At 43.3% G+C, this 25411-nt stretch overlaps 1 protein-coding gene across 15 annotated transcripts in view; it reads right to left on the bottom strand.

The window, feature by feature from the left end:
- Positions 1–794: 794 nt before the first annotated feature.
- TACC1 (transforming acidic coiled-coil containing protein 1) overlaps positions 795–25411 on the bottom strand; it is a 112066-nt gene continuing 87449 nt past the window's right edge. For 7 of the 15 annotated variants that reach the window (XM_045779307.2, XM_087856389.1, XM_045779310.2 and 4 more), the window contains 9 exons: positions 23266–23473; positions 20787–20839; positions 15521–15646; positions 13875–13951; positions 12186–12229; positions 10458–10618; positions 9407–9513; positions 6640–6760; positions 795–5557 (listed from right to left, as the gene is read on the bottom strand). In XM_045779307.2, coding sequence (XP_045635263.2) covers positions 5489–5557; positions 6640–6760; positions 9407–9513; positions 10458–10618; positions 12186–12229; positions 13875–13951; positions 15521–15646; positions 20787–20839; positions 23266–23473 — 966 coding nt within the window. In that variant the 3' untranslated portion in view covers positions 795–5488. The other 8 variants (XM_045779312.2, XM_045779317.2, XM_045779316.2 and 5 more) reach the window with 4 other exon arrangements.

Genomic DNA, 25411 nt, shown 5'->3' on the forward strand with positions numbered 1-25411 from the left:
GAGTAGGAAGGTAATTTCCATCTCCTTCCTCCCAATAATGCTTAGAAAATGATGAGATTTCCACCGCTGTGAGCACGGAGCGAAACGCAGGATCCCTCCTGCTGGGATCCCTCCTGCCGGTTCAGGAGCACACGAGGGAGAAACATTCTTTTTAGGAACTTTAGGGGCTGCAACGTCTTATGATGCGGCCAACAGGCTCGGGCTCTCCTCAATGGGTCTCCCACCAAGTTGAGACGTGGAGCGTAACTAGCCTTTTAATTGATCTTTCCCTGCAATAAAACTTACGAGGTCTCCTGCCCAGGCCCCTCTCCCTTTAAGCACAGAGGTGGCCAGGCCAGTACTGAAAATGGTTTTCCTGGGCTTAACCTAGAAGAAACACAAAACGTGAACGATTTTCTGTGGGCTGTTCTGCAATGTTTGCACAGTCCTGGCTTCTCCTGCGTCTGTCAATGAGTCCGAGAGCTGGAGGGGACCTAGGTTCTCAGGGCTTGAAAAATGCCAGGGCAGACAAGCCGTCTCTAAGCAAAACCAAGAAGCACGCAATTAAAAGCTTTGTTTGCACAGATGCGAAGGCATGGACATTTATACGGCAAGGTCTGAATTCCAAAGTTTGTTTGTTTTAATTACATACCCAACCGAAGGCATGAAATTTCACAAAATGAGTGCCGTGAAAATGTCATCTGTTCTATTTTTAGATTGAAATATGGAGCTCTGAAAAGCAGGGCTGTCATAAATGTTCACACTTGGGGATAAGATGACTTCTAACCAGAGGGAAAAACACTCCCACACCCAGATCCAACAGTGGTAAACAGTTTTTATTCAGGCAATGAAACATGGAAAAAATATATTAGTAATCATTATAATAATTTCATTTGTGTGAGTATAACTTTTACAAATATTTACCTGACATATAAAAGGGAAAGTACTGTGCATATAAAATTTATGTAGATGATTTTTCCACACAACACAATCCTGATAGCAGTAGTCGATGCAGCGCTCGCTCCTGCAGACGAGAGGCTCCTCACACGCGGCTCGGCGCCCGCGGGCACGCAGCGGAAGCAGATGTTGGCACGTGAGCACACATGGGCATCTACTGGCAAACACACACTTGCTAACAGCAACACTCAAAGGTTTGCTCCTCCCTCTGAAGTCTGAAAGGAACGCCTGGATCCCGTCCCCCTGGGTGACAAGGACGGCGTGGAGGCTGCGTGTGGGGCCGATAACCCGCAGGCGGCCCTGTGTCGGGACTGGGCGTGGTGTCCGAGTTCAAATCTGTCCGTGTCCACGTGGAAATTATTCACAGAGCATGGGTTAACCACGTGACGAGGACACACTGTGTATATTTCAGATGCCACTGAAAGGCAGAGGGGGACAAAGTGATACCTTCACAGCTCTACAGTGAAGAAGGGACACAGGGAAGGTTCGAGCCACACCTCAGCTCTGTGCCTGGCCTCCTCCAATGAGCTGGAAGCGTTTTTCGGGCTGCCACAGGCCAGCATCACACGCGACATCTCCATATTAGAACTATAACCAGAATATATATATATATGTAATAGCTGTAACCATATTATAGTTAATACAGTCATTCCTTAGGAATCTTGTTTGTCCAAATCTACCTGCATGCTAAGAGGCACAGAAATGGGGTCGCATTTGGACAAAGAACTACGAAAAGTGCAATCTTTAGTCTCCAGAATGCTGGCTCTGGGCACGAGGGCGTGGGTCTTCCCTGGAAATGCTGCCCTTGACATCATCTTCCAGAGGAGACCCTTCGAGAGAAGTGTCTAGAGTATCAGTTCCTTTACCTTTACTGTGGGAGACCCGAGGTTTGAGTGATCCATTGCTTTCCTAAAGCCACTGGAATCTGGAGGCCAGTCAAACCTTTTTGGACAGAAGTCTCCTCAAAATGCTACTTCCTAAAAATCTTTGAAGATGACTTCTTAGACCTTTGGCTTGGCATTCTGGGATTCCCAGACTATATTTGATTCTTTTATAAGCAATAATAATCTGTTATCTTTTAAATTCTTTAGAATATATACATCTTTACTTTAAAATCCTTTGCCTAAATCATTTAATCTTTCAACACCTAGTTTCTCTCTTGCCAACAAGAGGATAAAGTAAGAAACCCACGTCATCCGAGAGCAAGCTCGCACGGTCACGGACTACAGAGGGACGACGGTCGTGGACGACTCTGGAGCCGGCTACCGCTGGTAGTGAAGAACCAAAGGAAATAAACAGGGAGTGTTAGAGCTTCTGCCCCACCAAAAAAGGGTGTGCTGAATCATCTCCGACCACGGCACACCAGACTTCCCAAGGCCTGCTCTTTGTAATTCTATTCTGAGCCGCAGAGCCACCGCTGGGCCCTCTTGTTACCTGCCTTGATGGAAAATGAGTGTTTCACCCTGGCTGCTTAGTCAGCCCAGGAACGTTCGGGGCACCTGGTGCTGCCCGTATATAAACAGCACTCAGTCAGGGCTGTCTCATAAATATCTAAGTGTTTGTGGGAGGGTGGCACAAACTGTGGGATAGGAAGGAAGGGTAACTGGCTGGAAAGAAAGCTCAGCTTGAGCTAGCCTCCAAAATGAAACGTAAATCTCCCCTTAGATTCCATATCATTCTGGAAGGCTGCCAGATCCTCAGAGTTTTTCACCGTCATGTGCTCCTGCACTTCCTAATTTGGGCTGGGTCTGAAGAAGCCAGAAACCACGTGAGAAAACCGGGCTTCTCAATATTTCCAGAACAGTTTTACAGAACAAAAGGTTTAGGCAGGTCACTGGCTTCCAGGAGCTTCTCCAAATTAAGTAAACCTCAGGAGGTCTGACTGTAACTGACCAGCCAACCAAGTGACCAACTGTTCAGTCTGTCTCACGCTAAATCTTCCCATTAAAATACTTTTAGATAAAGACTATCTACACTTTGGCAAAGTCAAAACCTTAAGAAATAGCTCTGGGTTCAGAGCCTCAACAAGACTGATCACCTAATACCCTCACACCCAGCTGGGACAGCAGCTTCCTTTCACCTCCCCTTCCCGCTCTTGTCAACGGGGTTTATTACCGCCAACCTAACAAGTCATGACCCTCGTACGCTTTGAAACAAAACTCTAGGCTATATTCTTACTCTTTAGAACTTTGAAAGTTTTTTTTCTTTTGCTTATTTTTAAAGAAAAACAAACACACTTCTGCCCAGGATATTCTCTTGATTTGCCACCTGAACAAGCTACATTTTTATTCTTGTTGGAGAACATCTATTAAGTGAGGAGGAAGAACATTCCCTGTACCGGCCATGGCTGAGAAGCCAGCGGCGGACACTGCTTAACCAGGGCCTTTTCATGGTCCTTGTGCGGCAACCTCATTCACTGGGGTCTTTTTAGGGGGTCTCTTCCACCAGCGTGCTACGGAAGGATTGTCGTCACCTTGGTTTTAACACACAGCTACTTTTTTTATATACATAAGAAGCCTAAACGGAGGACTGTGGATTTAGGATGGAGACCGCTATAAGCCTTTCATGCCTCAAACAGATCAATATAAAACAAATAAACATGGATATCTCACCAAAACACAGCAGCAAAAAGGTTTAGCAACGCTTCTTTCTGCAAAACGCAAAGTTAACTTCCCTAGTAGCGGAGGACTGAGAGAGATCAGTTCCACCAGCTGGAGACACTTGCACGTCATCGATACTGTGACTGTAGTGTCGCCCTCACACTGAACCACAGCGACTGCTTTCAGAGCCCACATGATTGTCAAGTCACTTCTCCGACCGCAGATCATTTCTGTTGTTCTTTTTTGTACAAAATATTAAGACAGTAGGCTTTAAAATACAGCCTAAGCACCAATTACGATAAATGCATATTGGTAAGACGTGACTTCTAGCTTTAAAAGACATTAGGGACCTCCCTGGGGCTAAAGACTGCACCCATGTGAATAGTACACTGCTAAAGAAAAATGCATTTTTAAAGATCTACAGAGGTTCTCCACTAGGCACAATCATTGCTGAAGTTGGATCATGCAAGAGTTTTTACAGGAAAGGTACGAAAACTTACATGTACTGAATATAGTGCATATCACCATGAAGACTTTCAGGGTGTAAGATTAAGACAAGAGTGCTTTCAGACGCCGCATGGGTTTGGTTCTGTCTACCAGATGGAAGGGGGTTCACTGGCGTTACATGGAAAATCTCCGCCTCGGGGTTAATGGCCCCATCACTCTGACCCACATCCAGGAAGAGCTTGAGGAATTTGGTTTAGTGAGCGGGGCTCTGCTCCCTGCACTCCTCTCCTCCGGGATCCAAATGCCCTTTGTTTAACAATATTTAAAATGTGCTGATTGTTGGAGTGGGTCACATGATTTTTATAGCCCGTTTTGTTAAACATTCTACTAAGTTTGAAAGGATTTTTTGCCTTAAAAAAAAAAAATCCAAATAACAATGCACCACACTCGTAAAAAACCAACTGTTTCTTCACCTTACAATTGCTGGCAGGATTACAGTTACCTTTTAACTCAATGAGATCGCCTAAGCCTTTTACAAGTAGACTTTGTTTGCATTTTTGAAATAGAAAGATGATGAAGGGTCAATGCTGATTCTGTAGCAACAAATAGAAGCAGAGGAGACAGAACGGCTCTGGGACAGACTTGCCAAACCTCGGCTTGGAGGGAGTCCTGCCAGCGCTGCCCTTCGTGCAGTCTGGGGACTGACCCCAAAGGGGCCACCGTGGTCAGGGCTGAACAGTGTGCAAAGAAACACTGTGGCAAAATGTCTCCCCCAGACGTAAAACCTGAGTCTGGGGTCTTCGCACCTTCAATGCCCCGAATTCTGAGGTTGGCATTCTGGGCCACGACTCTATTTCAAAACAGGGTTTTACATTTATGGAAATACACTCTTGTGTGGAGAAGCTCTTATCTGACTCTGCTTCAGACAACAAAACAGCACATATATAAACATACGTGTGTGTGTGTGTGTGTGTGTGTGTGTGTGTGTGTGTAGAAACGGGTACTCAGAGTCCCTTCTTGTTTATAAACTACAAGTAACAATAGGCCAGATTATTTCCTCCCTCCAATAAAACCACTGATGTTGAACACTACATTTAAAAGATGAGATAAATAAGTCACCAAAAAATTCAGACAGGTGGTGGACAGCAGATGACCCAAACAGGAGCCACAAAATCCCAAATTCAACGTGCTCAGAAAAGCAAACGGACAAAAGACAGAGAAATCACGACCCCAAACTTAGCAGCCTGACCAAACCTGTCGGCGGACAGCGCTCGGACGCCACTCCTCCCGGGACTATGCGGTGCTCTAGGGTTCCTTCCGGGGCTGTTTGTCGGCAGCAAAGCGGGACAGGCAGCAGTAGGCATGTGCTTTTCTAAAGTTCTTGTTGTTTTTTTTTTTTTTTTTTTTAACTCTGCAAAGGGACAATTATTCCTGGATAAGGCAAGATAACTGTGGTTAAGAGAAAAGCAGCCAAATGCAGATCTGCTGAGCTAACGGGGGGAAACTCAGTCAGTCTTCCCCAGCTTCGCAATCAGCTCGTCGCAGATTTTCGTTAGTTCCTCGATTTCTTGGTTCTGAAAGACAAACGACATGGTTATGTAGGCCACTTCGTATTCTGAGATCAAGGCAATTACAACCAAATAGTCCGAAGACTGGCTATGCTCTGCCTTGACATCCTAGCTCAGTGCTTCGTAACTTTTCTACATCAGAGACCCTTTAAAGAAAGGGACCCTTCTCCCCTGAAAAATGTTCCTGAGTTCACAAAGTCATGCTCCAGTTGAGGAGGGGATGAGGGTAACCACCGGCCCTCTGCAGCTCGTCCATGAACCTCCTAGTTCTCAAATTTTCTTGTTATCACAGGAATTACCCACAATACTTGTTACAAACACAGGCATCTGGGACCTCACTCGGCCCATGAGCACCTCCAGGGACCTGGGATTCTGGAGTCTGAGTATCCCAGGGAACACGGGCTACGGGTTAGCAAACCCCATGGTAGAAACCCTTGCCCCCAGCTGAAGGGATGCCACAGGCATGAGTCCAGAATTGGAGACACAGTAGGAAAAACACCAGAAGCACACCAAAAAAATGAAGTCCAAGAATCACCGAATACTGAGAAAGAGGGACCTGATTTTTATCTACATAGAGCAGAATTTCTCAACCACGGCTCCACTGACGTTTTGGGCCAGACCAGTCTGTTGTAGGGACTGTCCTGTGCGTTGTTCGATGTTCAGTAGCATTTCTGGCCTCCACGAATGAGATGCCAGTCGTGACAACTAAATACACCTCCAGACGTTGCCCATGTCCCCGGGAGGGTAAAGTTGCAATGCGGGGGCAAGATGGCTTCGTGTATTACATAAAAAAACAAGAAGAAAGAAGAAGAGATAGCCTCACAGCCTAAGAAGCGTCTGGTCCCCTAAACTTTAGTGAATGCAATTTCCTCTCTGCATCCTGCCTGGGGACGTTTCCTACTCATGTGCCTGGGAATTAATGGTCTGCCTTGTTTGTGTCCACCTGAATCCGTTCCCAGAGGAGCTGGATCAAAGTGTCTGGGCAAAAAGACAAGGCTTCTCTTTCATCCAAATCCACTACAAGCTAGCCACTGCCAAGAGGGAAAACCAAGTGGCTCTCCGGTCGTCACACCACACCCTCTGTGTACCTTCTGCTGGAGGGCTCTTTCCAGGGACTCCACCTTCATCTGCTCCTTCCGGAGTCCGGCATGGAGAGCTGCGCTCTCGGCCTTTGCTTTCGTTCGAACCTGAGCGATCTCTTCATTGGCTCTGTTTGTGGTGTTTTGTTTGCAGGATAAAGGGACAAGAAGCACCTGGTTAGTCATCAGTCATAGGTAAGGAACCAAGATACTAACCGCGGACGTCTGTGAGACACAGACTAAAAGAAATGACAACACAGTAAGGGAAACGTCGGTGACCTAAATCATTCCATTTAAATTTATAAATATTCAACTGACACACAACTGCTAAGGAAATTTCCAAGGTGCAAACCAGTGGTAGAATTAATCTCACAGGCCACAGTGAGTTCAAAATTTATATGTCACTAGAAAAGGGAATCATGTGACAGTTTCTACAGCAATCTTGGATTTTTTTTTTTTAACTTAGGATAATAGCAGGCAGGGTCATCTGCAGGATTGTCACAGCTAGAGAGTGAGGACACTAACCACTGACATCCGACACTAGAACTTAAAGTGACTTTACTAATGAGATACAGAAGAAATTTTAAAAGCCATAAATGTCAATTGATAAATAGACAATTAATTGATGAAAGCATGCTAAGAACTCAGTAGTAGTCAGAGGCACGCAAATTTAAATGATAAAATTTTAAAAGTTATCAGACTGGCAAATATTAAGCAGGATGATCTTATTCTATGATGGCCAAGATACAAGGAAACGGACAGGCTCACCAGCTGATGGGGGTAATGAAAACTGGCGCTGTCTTTGTGGACGGTGATATGATTGCAACTATTATGATTTAAAACGCACACATCTTCTGACCCAGGGATTCCCTTGAAGTAACGTATCCGCAGCAAGACTCCCACTTTGCACAACTGTGTGCAACAAGGATGTTCACTGCAGCATGGTTTACGACAGAAAAAGCCTGAAACTATCTAAATGCCCATCAATAAAGGAATGGAATAATCCTACAATCTAGTAAAATAGCTAGACAGAACTATATGTTTTGACATGGAAAATGGCTATGACATATTATTAAGTAGAAAAGGAAATTTGTATTTTAGGACTCCGATATTATAAAAAAAAAAAAGTCTAAAGCCATTTTGGGTAATATTTGTAAAGGCACAAAGAAAACACTGGAAGGATACACACTAAACCTTTGAAAGCAGTACGCCTGGGAGCAAGAATGAGAGAGGGGAACTTGAAATGTTTTACAAATATGAAGATGACAGATAGCAAAAGTACAAGCAGGTATTGCTTTTTAGTTAAAAAGAAGTTGGAAGCATTCTTCAGACTGTTCCCCAGGATAAATTCCAAATGTGCCAGATTTAAGGGTTAAAAAAAAAAAAAAGCCATAAGAGTATTAGAAGGAAAACACGGGAGAATATTTATATCCAGCCCAGAGAAGATCTTTGTTACCACGACAGAAAATCCTGAATAAAAGAAATGACTGACAAATTTCACTACATGAAAATAAATTCCCGCATATCAAAAATACTAGCAGACAAAAGACAAATTAGAAAAACCATTCACAACTCATATCACAAAGGGATGGCATCCTTAGTGCATAAATATAATAATATATTTATATATACAATATATAAACTGGTAATAGAAAACTGGGCAAAGAATAGAATCATTCAAGGTAAAATATATTCATTTTATAGACAGTTTATAGACAGCATATAGACAGTTGCTAAAATATGTTCAATTTTACTTGTAAGATAAACACAATCAAAACTACACTGAATAAAATAAATGCTCTATTTTTTTATCAAAAAAAAAAAAAAAACACACCCCAAATAAACTGAAATGCCACCTTTATCTACTGGACCTGCAGAAAACCAAAAATCTGGTCTGTCGGCCAAGCTGTAGGGAGAAGAGAAGCTCTCATACTTCATGTAGGGACAAACTGATGAAAGTTGAATGAGGGCAATTTGACAACATTTATCATAATTACAAATTCATAGATTCTTTGGCCCAGCAATTCCTTTTCCAACATACAACCAGCTCACCAAATGCATGCCCAATGAAAATAATCCAAGGTTCCTTACTGCAGCCCTGTTTGTAGTGGATGGTAAATAACCTGAGTGTCCCACAGGAGAGGGGTCGGGTTAAACAAATGACACATTTCACACTGGAACATTACATGGCTGTTAAGAAAAATATGGAAGCTCTTCATGGATTGCTATGGAAAGATTTCCAAACTACACTGCTAACTGAAGAAAAAATAAAGTATGCTGTCATCTGCATAACAAAGGGAGACTCTCACCACAGTAAAAAAAAAAAATGGTGATCTCATGGTGTGCTGGAGGTGACAGTTAAGGCTACTGTCGTGTGATATATAAATAGAGGAAATGAACAGGTTGTACACCTTAAACTTGCACAATGATTTATGTTAACTTTATCTCCGTAAAACTGGGGGAGACGGAGAGGGGGAAAAGTAGATCTGCAAGGACTGGAGGAACTAATGACCAAATTAACTGGGGTGAGGAAGTGGGGGGGGGGGAGGAAGTGGGACAGGGTGGGAGAGAGATACTGTGTATCTTTTTATTCTTTTTAATGTTTGAACCATGTGAAGGATCTACCTATTCAAAAAATTAAATAATAAAACGCACGTGTGTGCACACACGCCAATGCAACCTGGACTTGCCCAGCAGGCTTGAGGGTGTTTTTGGCCTTTTTCAACTTTCCCACCACACCATGAACCGTGAAACAGATTTTATCGCGAGCTCTCACTTGTCTAGTTTTTCTTCTGCGTGGATCTTCAGAGCCTGGTAACGCTGTTCCTCTTGTTTAACTCTGGCTAAGTAATCCTGAGCACATTTTTTCAAGGCTTCTTCATTCTGTTCCAAAGTGACAATTTAAAATAAAAGAAACTGGTCATTTTATTTTTCTTCTACTAGTGACAAACCTGATGTACCAGAGTTTTCATTTGCGAAAACCTAATTAATTCAGATGCCTTTAGGTTACACTCCCTGATAATTCAAAACAGGCACAAATAATTCTTACGGAAGAAATTCTAGATAATTTCTACATGTATAAATTTTCAAAACACAGTAAGGTTCAGTTATACCAATACACCCAGTTTAGGGAGGCCGTCATTCAAAAGCGAATAGCAGAGGTGCCTGGCTGGCTGAGTCACTGGTGTCCATGACTTGGGGTTGTGAGTTCAAGACCCACGTTGGGTGTAGAGATTACTTAAAAAATAAATTAAAAAAAAAAAAAAGAGCTCAAAAGCAAATGGCGACCTTAGCCTCATTTTAGGTAAATTGGCCATTCTCATTTTTATTTTACTATAAAAAAAAAAGAATGTTCCCTGCCATGTGTCCTATTGATGGTATGCAACTAAGGTGGGTAAATATGCCCACTTACATGTAAATTTGAAACATTATACTTATTTTCTTCTGGAATATGTAGCCTGAATTTTTCAGTGCTAAATTTTCCCTTTACTAATATTAAATTAAATTGAATTATCAAAACAATTTCTAGAATTCTCCTAGGGGTTCCACACTTCTTACACTCCTTGCCACACTCTGGCTGTGGCCTGACCCAGAAGGGGGACGACCAAGATGTGCCACCTGGTGGGTCAGATGCCTAAACCCCCAGAGAGAGAGAGAAAGGGGGAAAGAAAATCTCTAGCTTCACTGGAACAGACGATACAAGGCGGGTGATGTATGGGCCCCAAGCCCCTGTTTAGAAGGCTACCCACACTGCTGGCATATATGTTTAAAGATCCATTACGTAGAAAATACACTACTAAGGAGACAAAAAGAAAAGGACATGCTACCTTCTTGAACCCTTCCAGAACACCCTTCAGGTTCTCATATCTCCTGAAGAGATCAGAAAGGGACCTTTCCACAGAGTTGAGGTCGGCCAGGGCCTGCTCCTTCTCCATGGTCAGTTGCTGGAAGCTTTTCTGAGAGGTCATATTTGTCCTCTGTTCATCTTCTGTGAACCACAATCAAAAGTAAGGGCAGATTCATACAACAGATGGTTATCAGCTGTCCTCTGTGACTAAGCCATATCCTTGGTAGGGGACCCAGCAGCGGACATAACAAAGTTCCTCTCAAGGACTTACGTTAGAGGGGGATTCGGATGGTGACAAGTGATGGGGGAAAACTAAAGCGGAACAAGAGGGGTGGGGTTCCTTTTTCAAATAGAGTGGCCTCTCTCAGAGGAAAGTTCTGAACGGGGACACAAAGGAGCTGAGGGTGGGAGCCATGCAGCTACCCGGCAGGAGAATATTCCAGCATCAGAATAGCTGTGGCAGAGGCCCTACGCTGGGAAGGCATGAGGTGATGTGGACCGTAGAAAGTATGACATCAGCGCTTAAGCAGAGAAAGACAGGCAGTCAGTCCTGACGATACTGGCTGCAGAGTCGTTTCTAAATTCAATGCAGGAGCACCAACCACTGTCGTTTTATAAAAGGTCCCAGTGCGTCACGTACAGGGAAAAAGTACAAACTGCACCAGAGTAAGGACACTGCACGCCGACGAAGAGCCCACCCAGGGGTTACTGATGATGCGGGTAGGTCATCAACACTCTGGGTGCCAGGTGGCGGGTTTTTCACAGAATTCAAGTGTTTGCTAGCCTCTCAAATGAACCTAACTACGGCTGATGCTCATTATCTGCAAGTTCATCTCCTTGCTAATGTTTATTTGTAAACCCCAGATCAGTACTTGTGGTGCATTCCCGGTCACGCGCAGAGTGACAAAAAATGTCACTTGACGTCACATTCTTGGCTGAGGCTGCACCGGGCGACACGCTGCCTCCTTGTTTCACACTGTAAACAAGTGTCCTTTTTAGTCTATTTAGTATCACGATTTTTGCGTCTTTGTGCTTTCTGTGGGTGATTTTGCCGTCTAAACTGGTCCCCGAGTGCCACGCGGAAGTGCTATCGAGGGCTTCGAAGAGCAAGAAGGCTGCGATGTGCCTTAGGGAGAAAATGCCTTCGTGAGATCACCTTCATTCGGGCACCAACTACAGCACTGCGGGCCATGAGTTCAATGTTAATGAACCGACATTAAACCAGATGTCTTTAAACAGGAATACAGAAGACAAGGCTACGTATTGACAAAGCTGTCGGGACCAGAGGCCCGCAGGAACCTCGCTCTGTACTTCCCCCAAAGCAATGGCTTGGTATTTGCTAATTCAGTGTTTGTGGCAACTCTGTAGAACGGAACCACTGCAAACAGTGAGCATCAGCTGAATCTAAACGAGGGACAAATGGGAGCTTGTATTCGGAATCACCTAGGGAACCTATGGGTCACACCACAGAAAAAAAAAGTCCAGGAGCTTCTGGGTGGCTCAGTGGGTTAAGCATCCACCTCTTGGTTTCGGCTCAGGTCATGATCTCAGGGTTGGGAGACTGAGCCCCAAGTCTGGCTCCCCGCTCAGTGGGAGTCTGCTTGAGATTCCTCTCTCCTTCTTCCTCTGACCCTCCCCCGCTCACGCCCGTACGTGCTCTCTGTCTCAAATAAACAAATAAAATCTTAAAAAAAAAAAATGTCCTTACCAATCATTTGGGCAATGGTCTTTTCATATTCAGCCACAATTTTCCTTTAAAAAAAAGGATTATCAGAAGAGAATTTTCAATGGAAGTTGGAGAAATGCTGCCCTAAACAATTAAACACATTAACAAATGAACATTTGAACATCGCATATGATGTTCAATGAATATGTGAACGATGTTCAAATGAACAAATTTATATAACCCAGTTATCTGCTTTGGAGCTTTTTATATCTATATATTACTGTAAGATTTGTTGATGTTCAAAAAGGTTTTTCCGAAGATTTTATGTTTAACAAGCCTTCCATTCGATTTATTTTATTCTATTTATAGAAACTGCCTTCACTTTCTCTTTGCACCTCCTGTAAATGACTTCAAGGCAATACATTAATTTTGCCTGGACAAATCAATCTTTTACAAAATAAGTGACATTCTTGGTGTTTTTCCTAAGGAGTCTGATCTGAGTTCAGGCTTTTCTGGCCCCCATCCACCCTTTTGGGCAGTCTGTGCTCTCTGATCCAGTCCGTTTTACTGTCCTAGTTCCAAAAGCATTTCAGTTATTCAAAGACTTTAAAGATCACCCTGTCGTGTTAACCTTTCTTTCTGGCGAAGTGCAGTGAAGTTTCCCTGACCCTGTCCAGAGATGAGTGCTCTTCCCCGTGACCCCTCGGTGAGAAATGACAGCTCCCCCGCCCCTCACTGGTGGTGCCCGTCACTTTGGTCCGTGTTTCTTCCGACGGCCATTGTAAGCTAAGGGCAGGGGCTGTCCCCTCCTCTCCGCCACACCCAGCACGGGACCTCACGCCCAGTAAATGCTCACAAAGCGAATAACAGAAGAGCTACAATTCGAGTGGGCATAATTAAAATGCTTCTTCATTGGGGCGCCTGGGTGGCACAGCGGTTGAGCGTCTGCCTTCGGCTCAGGGCGTGATCCCGGCGTTATGGGATCGAGCCCCACATCGGGCTCTTCCGCTATGAGCCTGCTTCTTCCTCTCCCACTCCCCCTGCTTGTGTTCCCTCTCTCGCTGGCTGTCTCTCTGTCAAATAAATAAATAAAATCTTAAAAAAAAAAAAAATAAATAAATAAATAAATAAATAAATAAATAAAATAAAATGCTTCTTTATCATTCAAGTGCTGACTGTACCAGTGTATAAATTATGCTTTTTTCTTCTTCTTTGATGCTATGTTTAATTATTTCACAGCTTCTAATTCTCCTTTCCAGGGAATGAGCAGCAAAAATAAAAAGATTTCAATTTAAGGTCAATCGATTTTGTTTCCTGTTAACATGCTTTTCTAATCTATTTTGTGGTTATGAAATTTGAAGCCATCATGAATCACTGATTTTAGAAAAGTAGTATGAATTACAATGCCTCCATAACTGAATATGTCAATAAATCTTATTATCCTGTAGTGTAAGTGGATTTTTTCACATAAATTGATGTCTCTTCATAAGATGAGAATTTTGTGGGTTCTGCTTACTTGTAATGTTCTCAACAACCCACAGGAAGCTACACTATTTGAATAACTGGTCAGCAGCACTCATTAAAAAACACTGTCAATCACAAATTAAGTTGCAAATATCAATGCCATCTAGTTCTCAACAGCTGGTTCTGGGGTAAGCAAATACTTAGATTACTACTAAATCTAATAATGCATAAAGGTACCCAACCCCTCCCCCAAACCTCTAATCTAACCTCATCTCCAAGACTTCTTGTCGGGTTTCTTCGTATTTTTTCTTCCATTCATTTGCTTCAATTTCCTTAGTGATTATCTAAATTATAATAGAGATAAAGCTTGGTTTTACCTCCTGAATCCATTACAGTTTGACTTTAAGACTGGAAACTGGAAACACACAGCCAGGTCCATCCCAAGACATTCCAGCTACGTTGGGAATATAAAGCCCCAACATCTGTGGGTAATGCTCACAAGCATTTGGGAAAATGTCCTTTCTGCCACACGGGATGATGGAGATGCAGCCCCCAGAGTAGAGGTGAACGGAACATCTCCCAGGGAAGTTCCAAGTGATAATCACAATCTCTGCGAACTTTACGCAGGTCCAGGTCTGGCTCTGCAGGCCCAGAACCATGACTGGGACAGGGCCCCAGAGGAAGAGCCATCGGCCTGGCAGAGGCTCACCTTAGTCAAAGTATAATCGTACTTAGCATAAGAAACAGAACTACGACAGCATCAGACCATTAGCATGACTAGCACATCCTCTTTCTACAGAGATTTCTGACTGCTTGATAAGAACGGAGTCATAACTAAGGGCTCAGACACTCAAAGCCTCCAGCCAGACGCACCTGTAGCTCATCGCCGGCAGGCTCTTGCTCGTCGGACCAGCACCCGTATCCCTGTTTGGGATGCCCTTGCTAAATCATCACCTCAAACTCCACGTGCCTGAACAGAGCTTAGACGGGCATCGCTGTTCTCCCTCTATTATACTTCTCCATGCTTCTCTCTAATTGATACAGTCTTTCTTTTGGTGCCTTTAACCAGAATCTCAAGAACCTAACAGCCAGCCCGTCTGCTTCAGGGGACGAGGCACATCCTTGCTCTGCTCCATTAGGCGGTCATCTCATCGCTGCACTCTCGGGAGGGAGGTGAGGTCGTCTTTTCATTGATAAGATTCTGGTAGGCCTCACCACTGCTCCCAAGTTCTGACAAGGGGATCAGCTGACATCCCTCATTAAGAATCTAATGCTATTTTTTAAAGCTTTAAAAGACTTTTATATGAGGTTCTTAACTACTCTCATTGTATTATAAAAATCACATTGCTACACCAAGGGAATTCCCTTCTTAAAAAAAAAGGTGGAATCATCAAGAAACACACAAACCAAACACATAAAATACAGCACAGAAATATAACGGGAGAGGGTGGTAACTGACTAAGAGCACACGACTGCATCTTCCATATTTCTCTGATCACCCAGAAGAGGCCCAGCAGTAATCTATTTTGAACAGAGGCTGTTCAAGAGACACAGGAAAGGAAGCGTTGATGTGTTTAATTAAAGAATGGCTTAAAGCGGGAAGCAATTTTATATTATTGCAAGTCTGTTAAACGAAGGCACTGATTTAGTTACATATGTGGGAAGAGTTGGCAGAATTTGATATTTAAAAAACTTCAACGCTCAAAGATAAAGAAGCGGCGTCAGCTTTTCCCCGGGACTCCAGCACCAATGAGAGTTTTACAGGGAACCCTTTCTATGAGCTACACAAGCTGCAGGAAATCAGAACTTCCAGCGGGGAAAACACAAGCCCAACAGAGATGGGATCTCCCTGCCGGCGCACGGGCTTCACAAAGACAGGGAGTGATAAGTGGACAGAACACGAGGGCCTTTACCTCCTCTCTTATGAGGGTGAGCACGGCTGTCTTATCTGATTCACTGAGGCAGATGCCATCCAGGGGGCTCTCCCCTCCACAGGCCACAGACACGGGGGCCTTCTCCACAGAGGACTCCAACAGTCCCTGCGGGGGCAAGAAGTTAAACTTAATACCTTCAGCCTTCAGCTTCCTAACCCCAAGCATCCTTCAATAACTTCCTCATTACTCAATTGGTTACAATGTTAAAAAACATGTTTGAAGACAAAAACACAGCAGGGGAAACTTAAAAAAAAAAAATCTAGTTACAGTACTATCTAAAGGAAAAAGTACGCTAATGAACATGGGGGTTGGGAGAGCGAGTTAACTTCCATTTAACAGAGAGCCTAGTGAAGTTTTCTTCTTATCCAAAAAGGAGAAAGTGTGATTGTCACAGTGACCGGTCACCAAAGAATCACATGCATGAAAAGGAAAAATGTCTCATTTTTCAGGGGGTTTCTGGGGATGATGCATTCCACGTAACTTTTCCAAAAAAAAGTATCAACTTTTAAACATACTGAAGTATCAACTTTTAAACATATTGATAATTTCATGTACCTCCTTAGTCACTTTGGATGGAAATGTTTCTAAAATGGACTAGTAACTTTCAGGCCTCAGGAAGCAGAAATGGCAAGCACATCCGAATGCTGACTCCCCTACCCCCACCCCCAGAATGATTCAGGGCCACCAGGAACTTCAGTTGCTCTGTAGTGACGTCCCGCCCTGCCCAGCGATGCTGTCAGGTGGACAGCACGAATGGTCCCTGTACAAAGTGGCCACAGGTGAAGTCCAGGTCTGTGCCTGTACTTTCACTTTTTGGATTCTTCCTTGCTGTTAAGTTTTCAGTTCCCTTCTGATGCAGCAGCTTGCTTTTATCGTACACTCAGGTTCCAGAAAGCCACGGTGGTTAATATTTTTTCACATGAACGTGGACTTCATTCCCTTCTCTTTCCTAACGGGCATTTTTGGCAGCTATTTCCTCCCACCTGTGTAAGCAAACATTTTTGTGTAAATAAGAAAAAAGCTGATCTAGTAACATCCAAAATACCAGCCCAAGTGACCTGGCAATAATCTCAACACTCATAAGAGTCTGTATAAACGAATCAGTTAGTTATTGGTTATAATTAATCAGTTCTCTGGTGTCCTGTTTGAACGAAGACTGAACGGAAAGCCCAAAGTCAACTTAGACCAGTGGCTTTTAAACTTTTCATGGTCATTACAACTCACTGTTTCTCTAGAAAATGCTCAAAAATTCACGCATAATTTTTGCATTTAGCTTCATGGAGACGCGCCTGATACAGAAAACGCCGGCTTAGGCCACAAAAATGGGAATGAGAAAGCCACAAGCTGACAGCGCCTGTTTCAAGCAGCATCTGGAGGAAGCAGCCTACCCTGCCGACAGGAGTCCACGGTTCCGCCAGAAACACTATCCTGGGGTAGATCTTTCACTACAGCCAGAAGCCACTTGTGGTGGGCAGTCTCAAACATGGCGCCCGATGACCCCCACCATGCTGGTACTCTCCTCTCATGTAATCTTCCCTTGAGTCTAGGCTGGACCTGGGGACTCACTTCTAAAGAGACTATGGTAAAAGCTATGGGATGTCACTTTTGAGATTAGTTTACAAAAAGACCGGTCCAGCTTCCACATTGTGAAGAACTCTCTAGGGAGAGGCCCACATGGCAAGGAATTGATGTCTCTGCCAACAGGTAGCGAGGACCTGAGACATGCCGACAGCCACGTGATTGAGCTTGGAAGTGGGTCCGCCCCAAATTGAGTCTGGAGGTGACCGCAGCTCTGGTCAACACCTTGACTGCAGCCTATGTAAGGTCAGAGGCACCCAGCAGAACTGTGCCAGGATTCCAGAGCCAGAAAGGAAGACATCAGAAATGTTTCTTATGGATAATGAATAACCTCTGGACATTTGAGTCAGCCCATTAACTTCCTGTGCCCTGCTTCTCCTCAAGAAACGTGCTCATACTCTTGCTTCCCATGTAAATTACCTACACGGAGGTAACACCCTAGGTCAAGCGGACACATTTGGTTCACTTTGTTGTTAAATTTCTGATTCTAAGTTAATACATTTTAAAATCACTCTTTTGTGTTTTTATTGGTTGAAGCCAGAATCCCCAAGTCAAATCAATTCTAGGAAACAGCCCTCCTGTGCCTCCCAAGATTTCGGGAAATAAGCCAAAAGAGTTTTCTTAGTAAGGAAAATATCAACGTCTATTCTAGAGATTGCCATTTCATTCTTTGTTGAGGGGATAAATGAGCTGTCTCCCACTTGCTCAACAGCTTAATGTGCCTGGAAGAGGCAACACGCCAAGTCGGAGGCAGGTGATCAGACCTCAGATGGGGAAGATATATCCAGATGAGAGGGCTCGGCAGCGTGCAGCCCTCCCCCGGTCACTCCCTTCCGCCTGGCCACGTGCTCTCCGGTCATGGCTCAAAATGCAACAGCTCTTACAAGGAATTTATGGCAATGGCCTATTTTAGCCACCTTTTTTCAAGAACCCTAGGATTTAGCTTTTCACCTTCTTAATCCTTTATGTTGCTTATCGAACAGCATGGAAAGCCTACAGAGGCTACCATCACAAAGAATTGACCCAAAAATCTCATCCTGGGCTGGGCAATCTATTATGTTTAATACAGATGCTAACCCAATCAATCAGTCCCAGCCTTCCTAAAGGGTCCTATTTCATGTCCCCTAATCCTTTTCCCTGTTCCCAAAGCATTCACAACTGAGGGCCGAGAAAGACCTGTCTCTAGACAGTGGAACTCAGTGCAGTCCTGGTTGCAGACTGGCTGTGAGCATGGATGCCACCAAGGAAATCTCTCTGCTCACATCCTTGCAGTGGGAAAATGAGCACCACTGGTCTCTCACAGCAAGCTGAGTTCATCCCATCTTTTGTCCTTGAACCCACTGGAGCAGTACCACCCCAGCCACTTTGCTCTAACACAGACATCCTTGGAAAAATCAAATAAACTCAATTTTTAAGAAGTTTAAGCCTTCCTAAAAAAATAAATTGACTCCTAACTGAAAAAAACGCTGCAGACCAATAGCTGATAAGCAAGATGAGACTTATTGCCCACCACTGACTGTGCTCTGGCCTTAGCCACCTTGCCCTGGCCGCCACCAACTGCGGGCCACGAGACTGCAACAGGAATGCACTTCCAAGAAACGCAGAGAGCCTTAAACAAATGAAAGCTAGATGAACCACATGTCTTTATTCAATGGGTAGGTTCACAGAACTGAAAGGAATTCCATATGGTAAGAGTCAGATGTGTGAGGGAGAGAGGAGACAGGGGAGGCTGGGGAGAAAGGCAGAGTCCCAGCGCAGAAAGCCACATGGGCCACCGCAGGAGTCTGAACTTCTTCGAAAGACAAGGGAAGCCAACCAAGACGTTTAAGCAAAGAGTAGCAAGATCAGTTTTGTGTTTAAAACATTACCTTGGCTTATGTAAAAGGATGAGAGAACAGCCTGGAAACAGGGAGACTGGTTAGGAAACTACCACCATATTTAAAAAGACTGGTGGTGGCCACAGACTGGAGAAAAGTCCGTGGGTTATGGTTTCTGGACATTGAAACCACAGATTTTGCTTGTGGGAATAAGGGGGCGGGAGAAGCCCCAGGGGTCCCCAGGTTTGCAGGGTGGGTTATTAGTAACACTGACCACTCAGACATCCAAGGAAGAAACCCTGGGTGACTTTCACCAACTTTCCTTCACCACCACTGCACTCCAGCCACCATGTGCGTCTCCCAAGTCACCAAACAGTGATGGTTCTACCTGATAAATCTCTCAGCCTCCACCCCATCCTTTGAACTCTTACCTATCATGATGCTCCTTACTTAAAACCCCACAATAGCTCCCTACTGCTTCTACCATGAATTTCAAACCTCCTGGCACCATGTCAATGGCCCCTGATGACCTGGCCCTCAGCTACTGTATGTAGACCACCCTCCGATCACACGAAATGACTAACACCTCCGCTTCCTCATAAAGCCCACGCTCTTCACTCCCTGCCTTTGTGCAGGCCAACTCTGCTGTCCCGAACACCCGTCACTGCTTCATCTTGCAAACCTCGTTCTCTCTTTACAACTAAGTTCAAATGGAGAAACCTAAGACGACACCACCTTAACCACGTGATCAAAATTAATTCCACCGATAACGGGACACCCTGGGATCCACAACGGACTTCTGATGGCTTTGTGCCCAAAATGCATAAACCGAATTTAATTATGAGGAAACACTGGACGAACCCAAAATGAAAGATATTCTATAAAACACTGACCTATATTCTTCAAAAGCGTCAAGGTCAGGAAAGACAAAGAAAGACTGGAGAACTATCACAGACTACAAGAGACTGAGAACCCGAGAACTAAAAGCAACATGGGATCCTGAGCTGGATCCTACACCAGAAAGAGGACATTACTGGGACACCCGACACAATTCAAATACGGCTTACAGCTTAGATAATAATACTGTACCGGTGTTCATCGATTTTGATAACTGTACTGTGATTTATATAAAATGTTAACATTCAAGGAATATGGGTAAAGATTTACAGGAATTCTTTGCACTACTTTGTAAGTCTAAAAAGTATAACATAATTTTGCTTTTAATGAGCTTAAATTCAGCCTCCCCAACACCTGCCGTGCAGGTGGTCGGCCCTGGCTCCCCCAGCCCCTGGAACACATACGATTACAACATGCACATTCACACGGTATCGTCAGTTTCCATTTTGTATCTACTACCAGGGTGTTCAAAAGAAATACAATGCAAGCCACGGGTAATTTAAAATGTTTCGGTAGCCATTCAGAAAGTAAAGAGATACACAAGTGAAATTAATTTTAATAATACAGCTCAGTTTACCTAATATATCTAAAATATCATCTCAACATGCAATCAATATAAAAGTTTAAGAGTTCGAGACATTTTATTTTCCTTTTTTTTTTTTTGTCCTAAGTCTTCAAGACTAGTTATATTTTATACGTACAAGACATCTCTATTCAGACTAGCGACAGGTCAGGTGCTCAGTGGCCACATGAGGCTGGTGGCTACTGGACAGCTCTCAGGATAGACTACGAGCTCCTCAAGTGAAGAAACTTTTATTTATATTTCAGCCCATCACCAAACGATGACTAGAATTTATTTAATGAATTAATGTGGGCTTTAAATACTGAAAAAAAAAAAAAAACCCAACCCTGAGCCCCATACCTCCCCGGCCCCCCACAAGTGTAGAACTTACGGTCATGGCGGATCCATCTTTTTCCATCTTCTGGCACGTCTCTTTCTCTATGCCTACAACACAGAGAGTCATTTTTACAGTTATCCCAAGAAGTCAGTTCCCGTCTTTCCTGGTGAAAAGACTCTGGAGACCCCAGTGCAGGTCCAGAGTGACGTCTATGAACCCATGAACAGCATTTCCAGATTTTCAAAGGAGCACTGGCACTTTGTTGATGGATGCATTGTCTGTGTTAAAAGTCCAAAATATTCAGAAGGGGAGTGTGCCGTCAGCCGGCCACAGGCAGAATCACCATCTTCAGGTGGAAAGAACAGCAAGGCTGCCCCCTTGTGTCCGAAAAGTTTTGTAAATAAATTGTTACTATAACCAAGGGACAAATGTTATTTTTTATTACCGGGTCTGAATGAATTTAAATTCCAGCCCAGAAGGGTACCCTCAGACTAATCAATGTAGCAGATAAAACAATAAGCTCTAAATTTCAATGCCCTAAAAACTAAATTCATTGTCCCCATACGCTTTCAAACTCGTCTCCAGTCTACCTTCCACTCTACCACCAAAGGCAACATTTAAAAAAAATAATAATACTATGCTTTTTCTAATTAAAGGAACAGGTACTCATTGAAGAAATTTTAAAATGAAAAAGCACACAATTTTAAAGCTATGAGCCTCCATGTAGCAACAACGAACTATTTCAGTGTACTATCAACAGTGAATTATTTAAAACACAAATGTGACCATCACCACTCTGCTTCCAGACCTTCAGTGGCTCCCCTTTAGCTACAGGATCAAGTCGAGATTCTTCAGTAAGACCTCGTTTTCCCACTTGTCCTGAATTCACAGAGAACTGCTGAGCATTTCCCAACATGGCAGGTTCCTTCCCACCCCAGAGAGATTCTCGTTCCCTGGGGGCACATCTATGTATGCATCTATCAAGACCTGGTGCAAAGGCAGACTCCCCGGGAAACAAGAGTCTATGCTCCTGACGGAGCCAGAACTCCTCTCCCACCTCCACAGCGCCTACCACTCCGCATGACCGCAGCCTCTGCTTGCTCCCAGGACACGGCTCCTCAGCCACATGCACTGGAGCACTAGCTAGTCACGAACTCTGAGGACAGCACCATGGCTAACCCCAGCTCTAGAAATTTCCGTTGGAGGAATGTCCTCCTAGTGAGGGAGAATATAATCCCATCAAATATCTACATGCTCCTATACCAGAGGAAATTCAAAGATGAATCACTCATAGTCCTTAACCTCAAGAAGTTTATCAAAGACACGTGTTATAATAAATACGGGGAACAGGAGCGGTAAGAAGAAATGCGGTGGGAACATAAGTATACGACAGAAACCTGAAAGAACGGACAGAACTTTTATAGGAGATGGCAAGGAAAGGTATTTCAAATACAAGAAATAATGCAGGTACAAGGGTACTCAGCACCATCCCTGGGATGATGTCAGAGCAGAAACCGGCCTGGGAAGAAACGTGGAACAGTGCCTGGCACGTTTACTCTACAGATGGGAGACGGAGACGTGGGCAGTGGGGAGAGGCTGAAGGGAGAACTCTCGAAAAGTCTGGACTTTCACCTGCTTCCCTGGTTTGATGACATGTTGTGATTTTTGAAATTCTAAGTATAAAAGTCCCCAGATCAAATTACATTGCTGCAAATCTGAGTTTTTAATAATGTTTACGGTAGTCAGGAACATGGTTCTAAACATTACACAAGTCAAGTTTAAGGCCACAGATGTCACTTGCCACCTGGACAAGGGCCTCAGTTCTAGAATGTTCTTATAAGTTCAACAGTGAGAAGCTTCAGCATAGGTTAGTCTAGTTAGTTCTTATGAGAACATTAAGGATTTTTCAGGATATTGGTCGATTTCAAGCTACCACATCGGTGAGTGGGAAAATGTATATTCTAGTTATGAAAGCAATCTCTTCCATGTTAGCATCGTGGTTAAAAGACCGTGAAACCAGACTCTTGAGGTTCAAATCCTAGTTCTACCATTTGCTAGTCAAGCGACCATGGCTGGCTGACTTAACTTCTGTGTCTCACCTTCCTTCTCTGAAAAATGGGGGAAAAAATACTACTGACCAAGGAGTAATCAATTAATAGACGTAAAGCACTTAGGACTGTGGCCGCATGTGGCAAGGCACTACATGTGTTACTGTTATTTCTCTAAGTTGAACAACAATCACAACATGGCTACAGGCCATGATGTGGTCCTGGTCCCGTAACATCATTTTTCAAGTAGTCTCATACATCAGTGTCTCCTGTGCATTCTGCCACGCTCATCCCTATGTCTCTGGTACTTCGATAAGACACCCTCCTGTGCCTCTTTTCTAGGTAAAGCAGCAAAATAGATCGGCCACCTCTATGTATCCTCCAAGTGACCCAATTCTCTAATCTCTTTAAAGCGCCTCCTGCATTAGGCTTTCAGGCATTTCTAGGCTTATGTACATTAGAAAGATGAACATATACTTCCATACCTGCTTCTGAGGATGAAAACGCATGATTTATGGTAGACACGGGAACATTGGAACATTCAAAGTACTCCAGGTCTTCCTCTGGCTCACCTTTCACCTCGGCCCCAGCTGATTTCTGACCAGATGAAGTGGACGCCAGTTTCTCCTCGTCAGTAGCGTGGCCATCCCTATTAGAAATGTCTGAAATCTGGGAGATCACTGCTCCTTCATCCTGGGAAACGCAACAGACCAGATGCTACCGTTTAGGAGGACCAGCAGTGGGAAGGCCACGTCTCAGCCACCATTCCACATAGATACCCAGTAAGACTTCACCATAGACTTCGGTACCAATCAGGGAGGAAGCTGGGGTCTCTCCATCATAGACTACTATGCCTTCCAGAACCTAGCTTCTGTTATTCACACATGAGGTCTGCAAAATTAACCTTTTCCAGCCTAGATTTATAAGCAAGAATTTTAAGTGGTCCACAGTGGTTTTCAAATATTTTGCTCATATACCCCCCTGAATTGTTTTGGAATATCGATGTACCCCCATCGCATTTTCAGGTGACATCCAAAAACTTTTCAGCATAAATATAAAAAATTGCAAAGGACATAGTATCTGGTATACTTTAAAAATGGGCTTTGCTTAATTCAATCTAGTTACTCCAGTGATTTGATGATGCCCTATCATCTACTTAAAATCAAACATGAACACACACTCTTTAATAGTTTTAATAGTCAGACATTTGCATCATTGTTTTTCCTCTCTGAATTTTTATTTCCCTTCTACTTCCACCAAGATATCATCCTTAAAAAAAGCATTTGTATGCTTGAAAGTCTTTTGAAGTTCTCCCTATCATTTTTCTCAGTTAAGAAAGTTAAAAACTAAAAAAAACTTCTATGACCGTAAGTCTCTAAGTACTAACATTTTTTTCTTCTGGAGAGATATCATTATAATTAACTAATGTACAATTTAAAGATTTTTATTTATTTATTCGATAGAGATAGAGACAGCCAGTGAGAGAGGGAACACAAGCAGGGAGCGTGGAGAGGAAGAAGCAGGCTCATAGCGGAGGAGCCCGATGTGGGACTCGATCCCGTAACGCCGGGATCACGCCCTGAGCTGAAGGCAGACGCCCAACCGCTGTGCCACCCAGGCGCCCCAAATACAAAAGTTTTTACTAAAAACAAGTATCGATTACGTTTTGCTGTACCAATTATTTAAAACTTTTGCAGTGTGATACATGTTATTTTTCTGAATCAAATCAAAGGTAAATTTCTCATGGTTCTTGTTGCCTGCTTTAGCAGTATTGGAAAGTGGATACTTCACACATTTGTAATAGATGAAAAAATAAATGAGAGGGCAAATCTTTTTTTTTTTTAATCTTCAGCCATGTACCAAGTTGTTGGTCCAAACTGTGTAAAATAAGTTAAATTTCAAATGCATTTTATTAACCAATGAATGTATTTCTGTAATCACAGTTATGCTAAAATAAAGTTTTAAAAAGGGGTCTCATCACAATCAAATGGGTCCGGAGTTTTGTTTCTTTTGTGTTTCCCAATTCATACAATAATGGACAAATATTTATTGCTACAAGGAGACAACAGTCCATATGAATTTTAATCCTGTTTTTCATTTTTATAATTATAAATATAAATTATAAAAATTTCATTTTATAATTATAAAATTATAAATTTCATTTTATAATTATAAATAAGAAGCCTTAGATAGTTAAGCCTATTTATACAAATAGATGAAAGAGAAAAACGTTTTGTGATAGAAATGTCTCTCAATTCTTGGAACCCCTTTCCAAGTTACGTACCAAAAATTCTATCATCAAAAATTATTTTGGGGGCGCCTCTGGGTGGCTCAGCCAGTTAAGCACCTGATTTTGGCCAAGGTCAAGGTCTCATGGTCCTGGGATAGAGCCTTGCTTCTGGGATCCCTGCTCAGTGGCAGTCTGTTTGTCCCTCTGTCCCTACTCTGGGTCATTCTCTCTCTCTCAAATAAATAAAATCTTTTATTTAAAAAAAAAATCATTTTTTTACTGAGATATAATTGACATACAACATTGTGTCAAAGATAATTTTTAATGATCTATCAGGTGACAACTCAGGTTCTCCCACTTTGTTGAAAGCAATGAAGTGGAAAACCGACTGACTTAAAAAA

The sequence above is a fragment of the Ursus americanus genome, chromosome 27 (genome assembly GCF_024610735.1).
Source record: "Ursus americanus isolate L20-20 chromosome 27, mUrsAme1.1.p, whole genome shotgun sequence".
NCBI classification, from domain to species: domain Eukaryota; kingdom Metazoa; phylum Chordata; class Mammalia; order Carnivora; family Ursidae; genus Ursus; species Ursus americanus.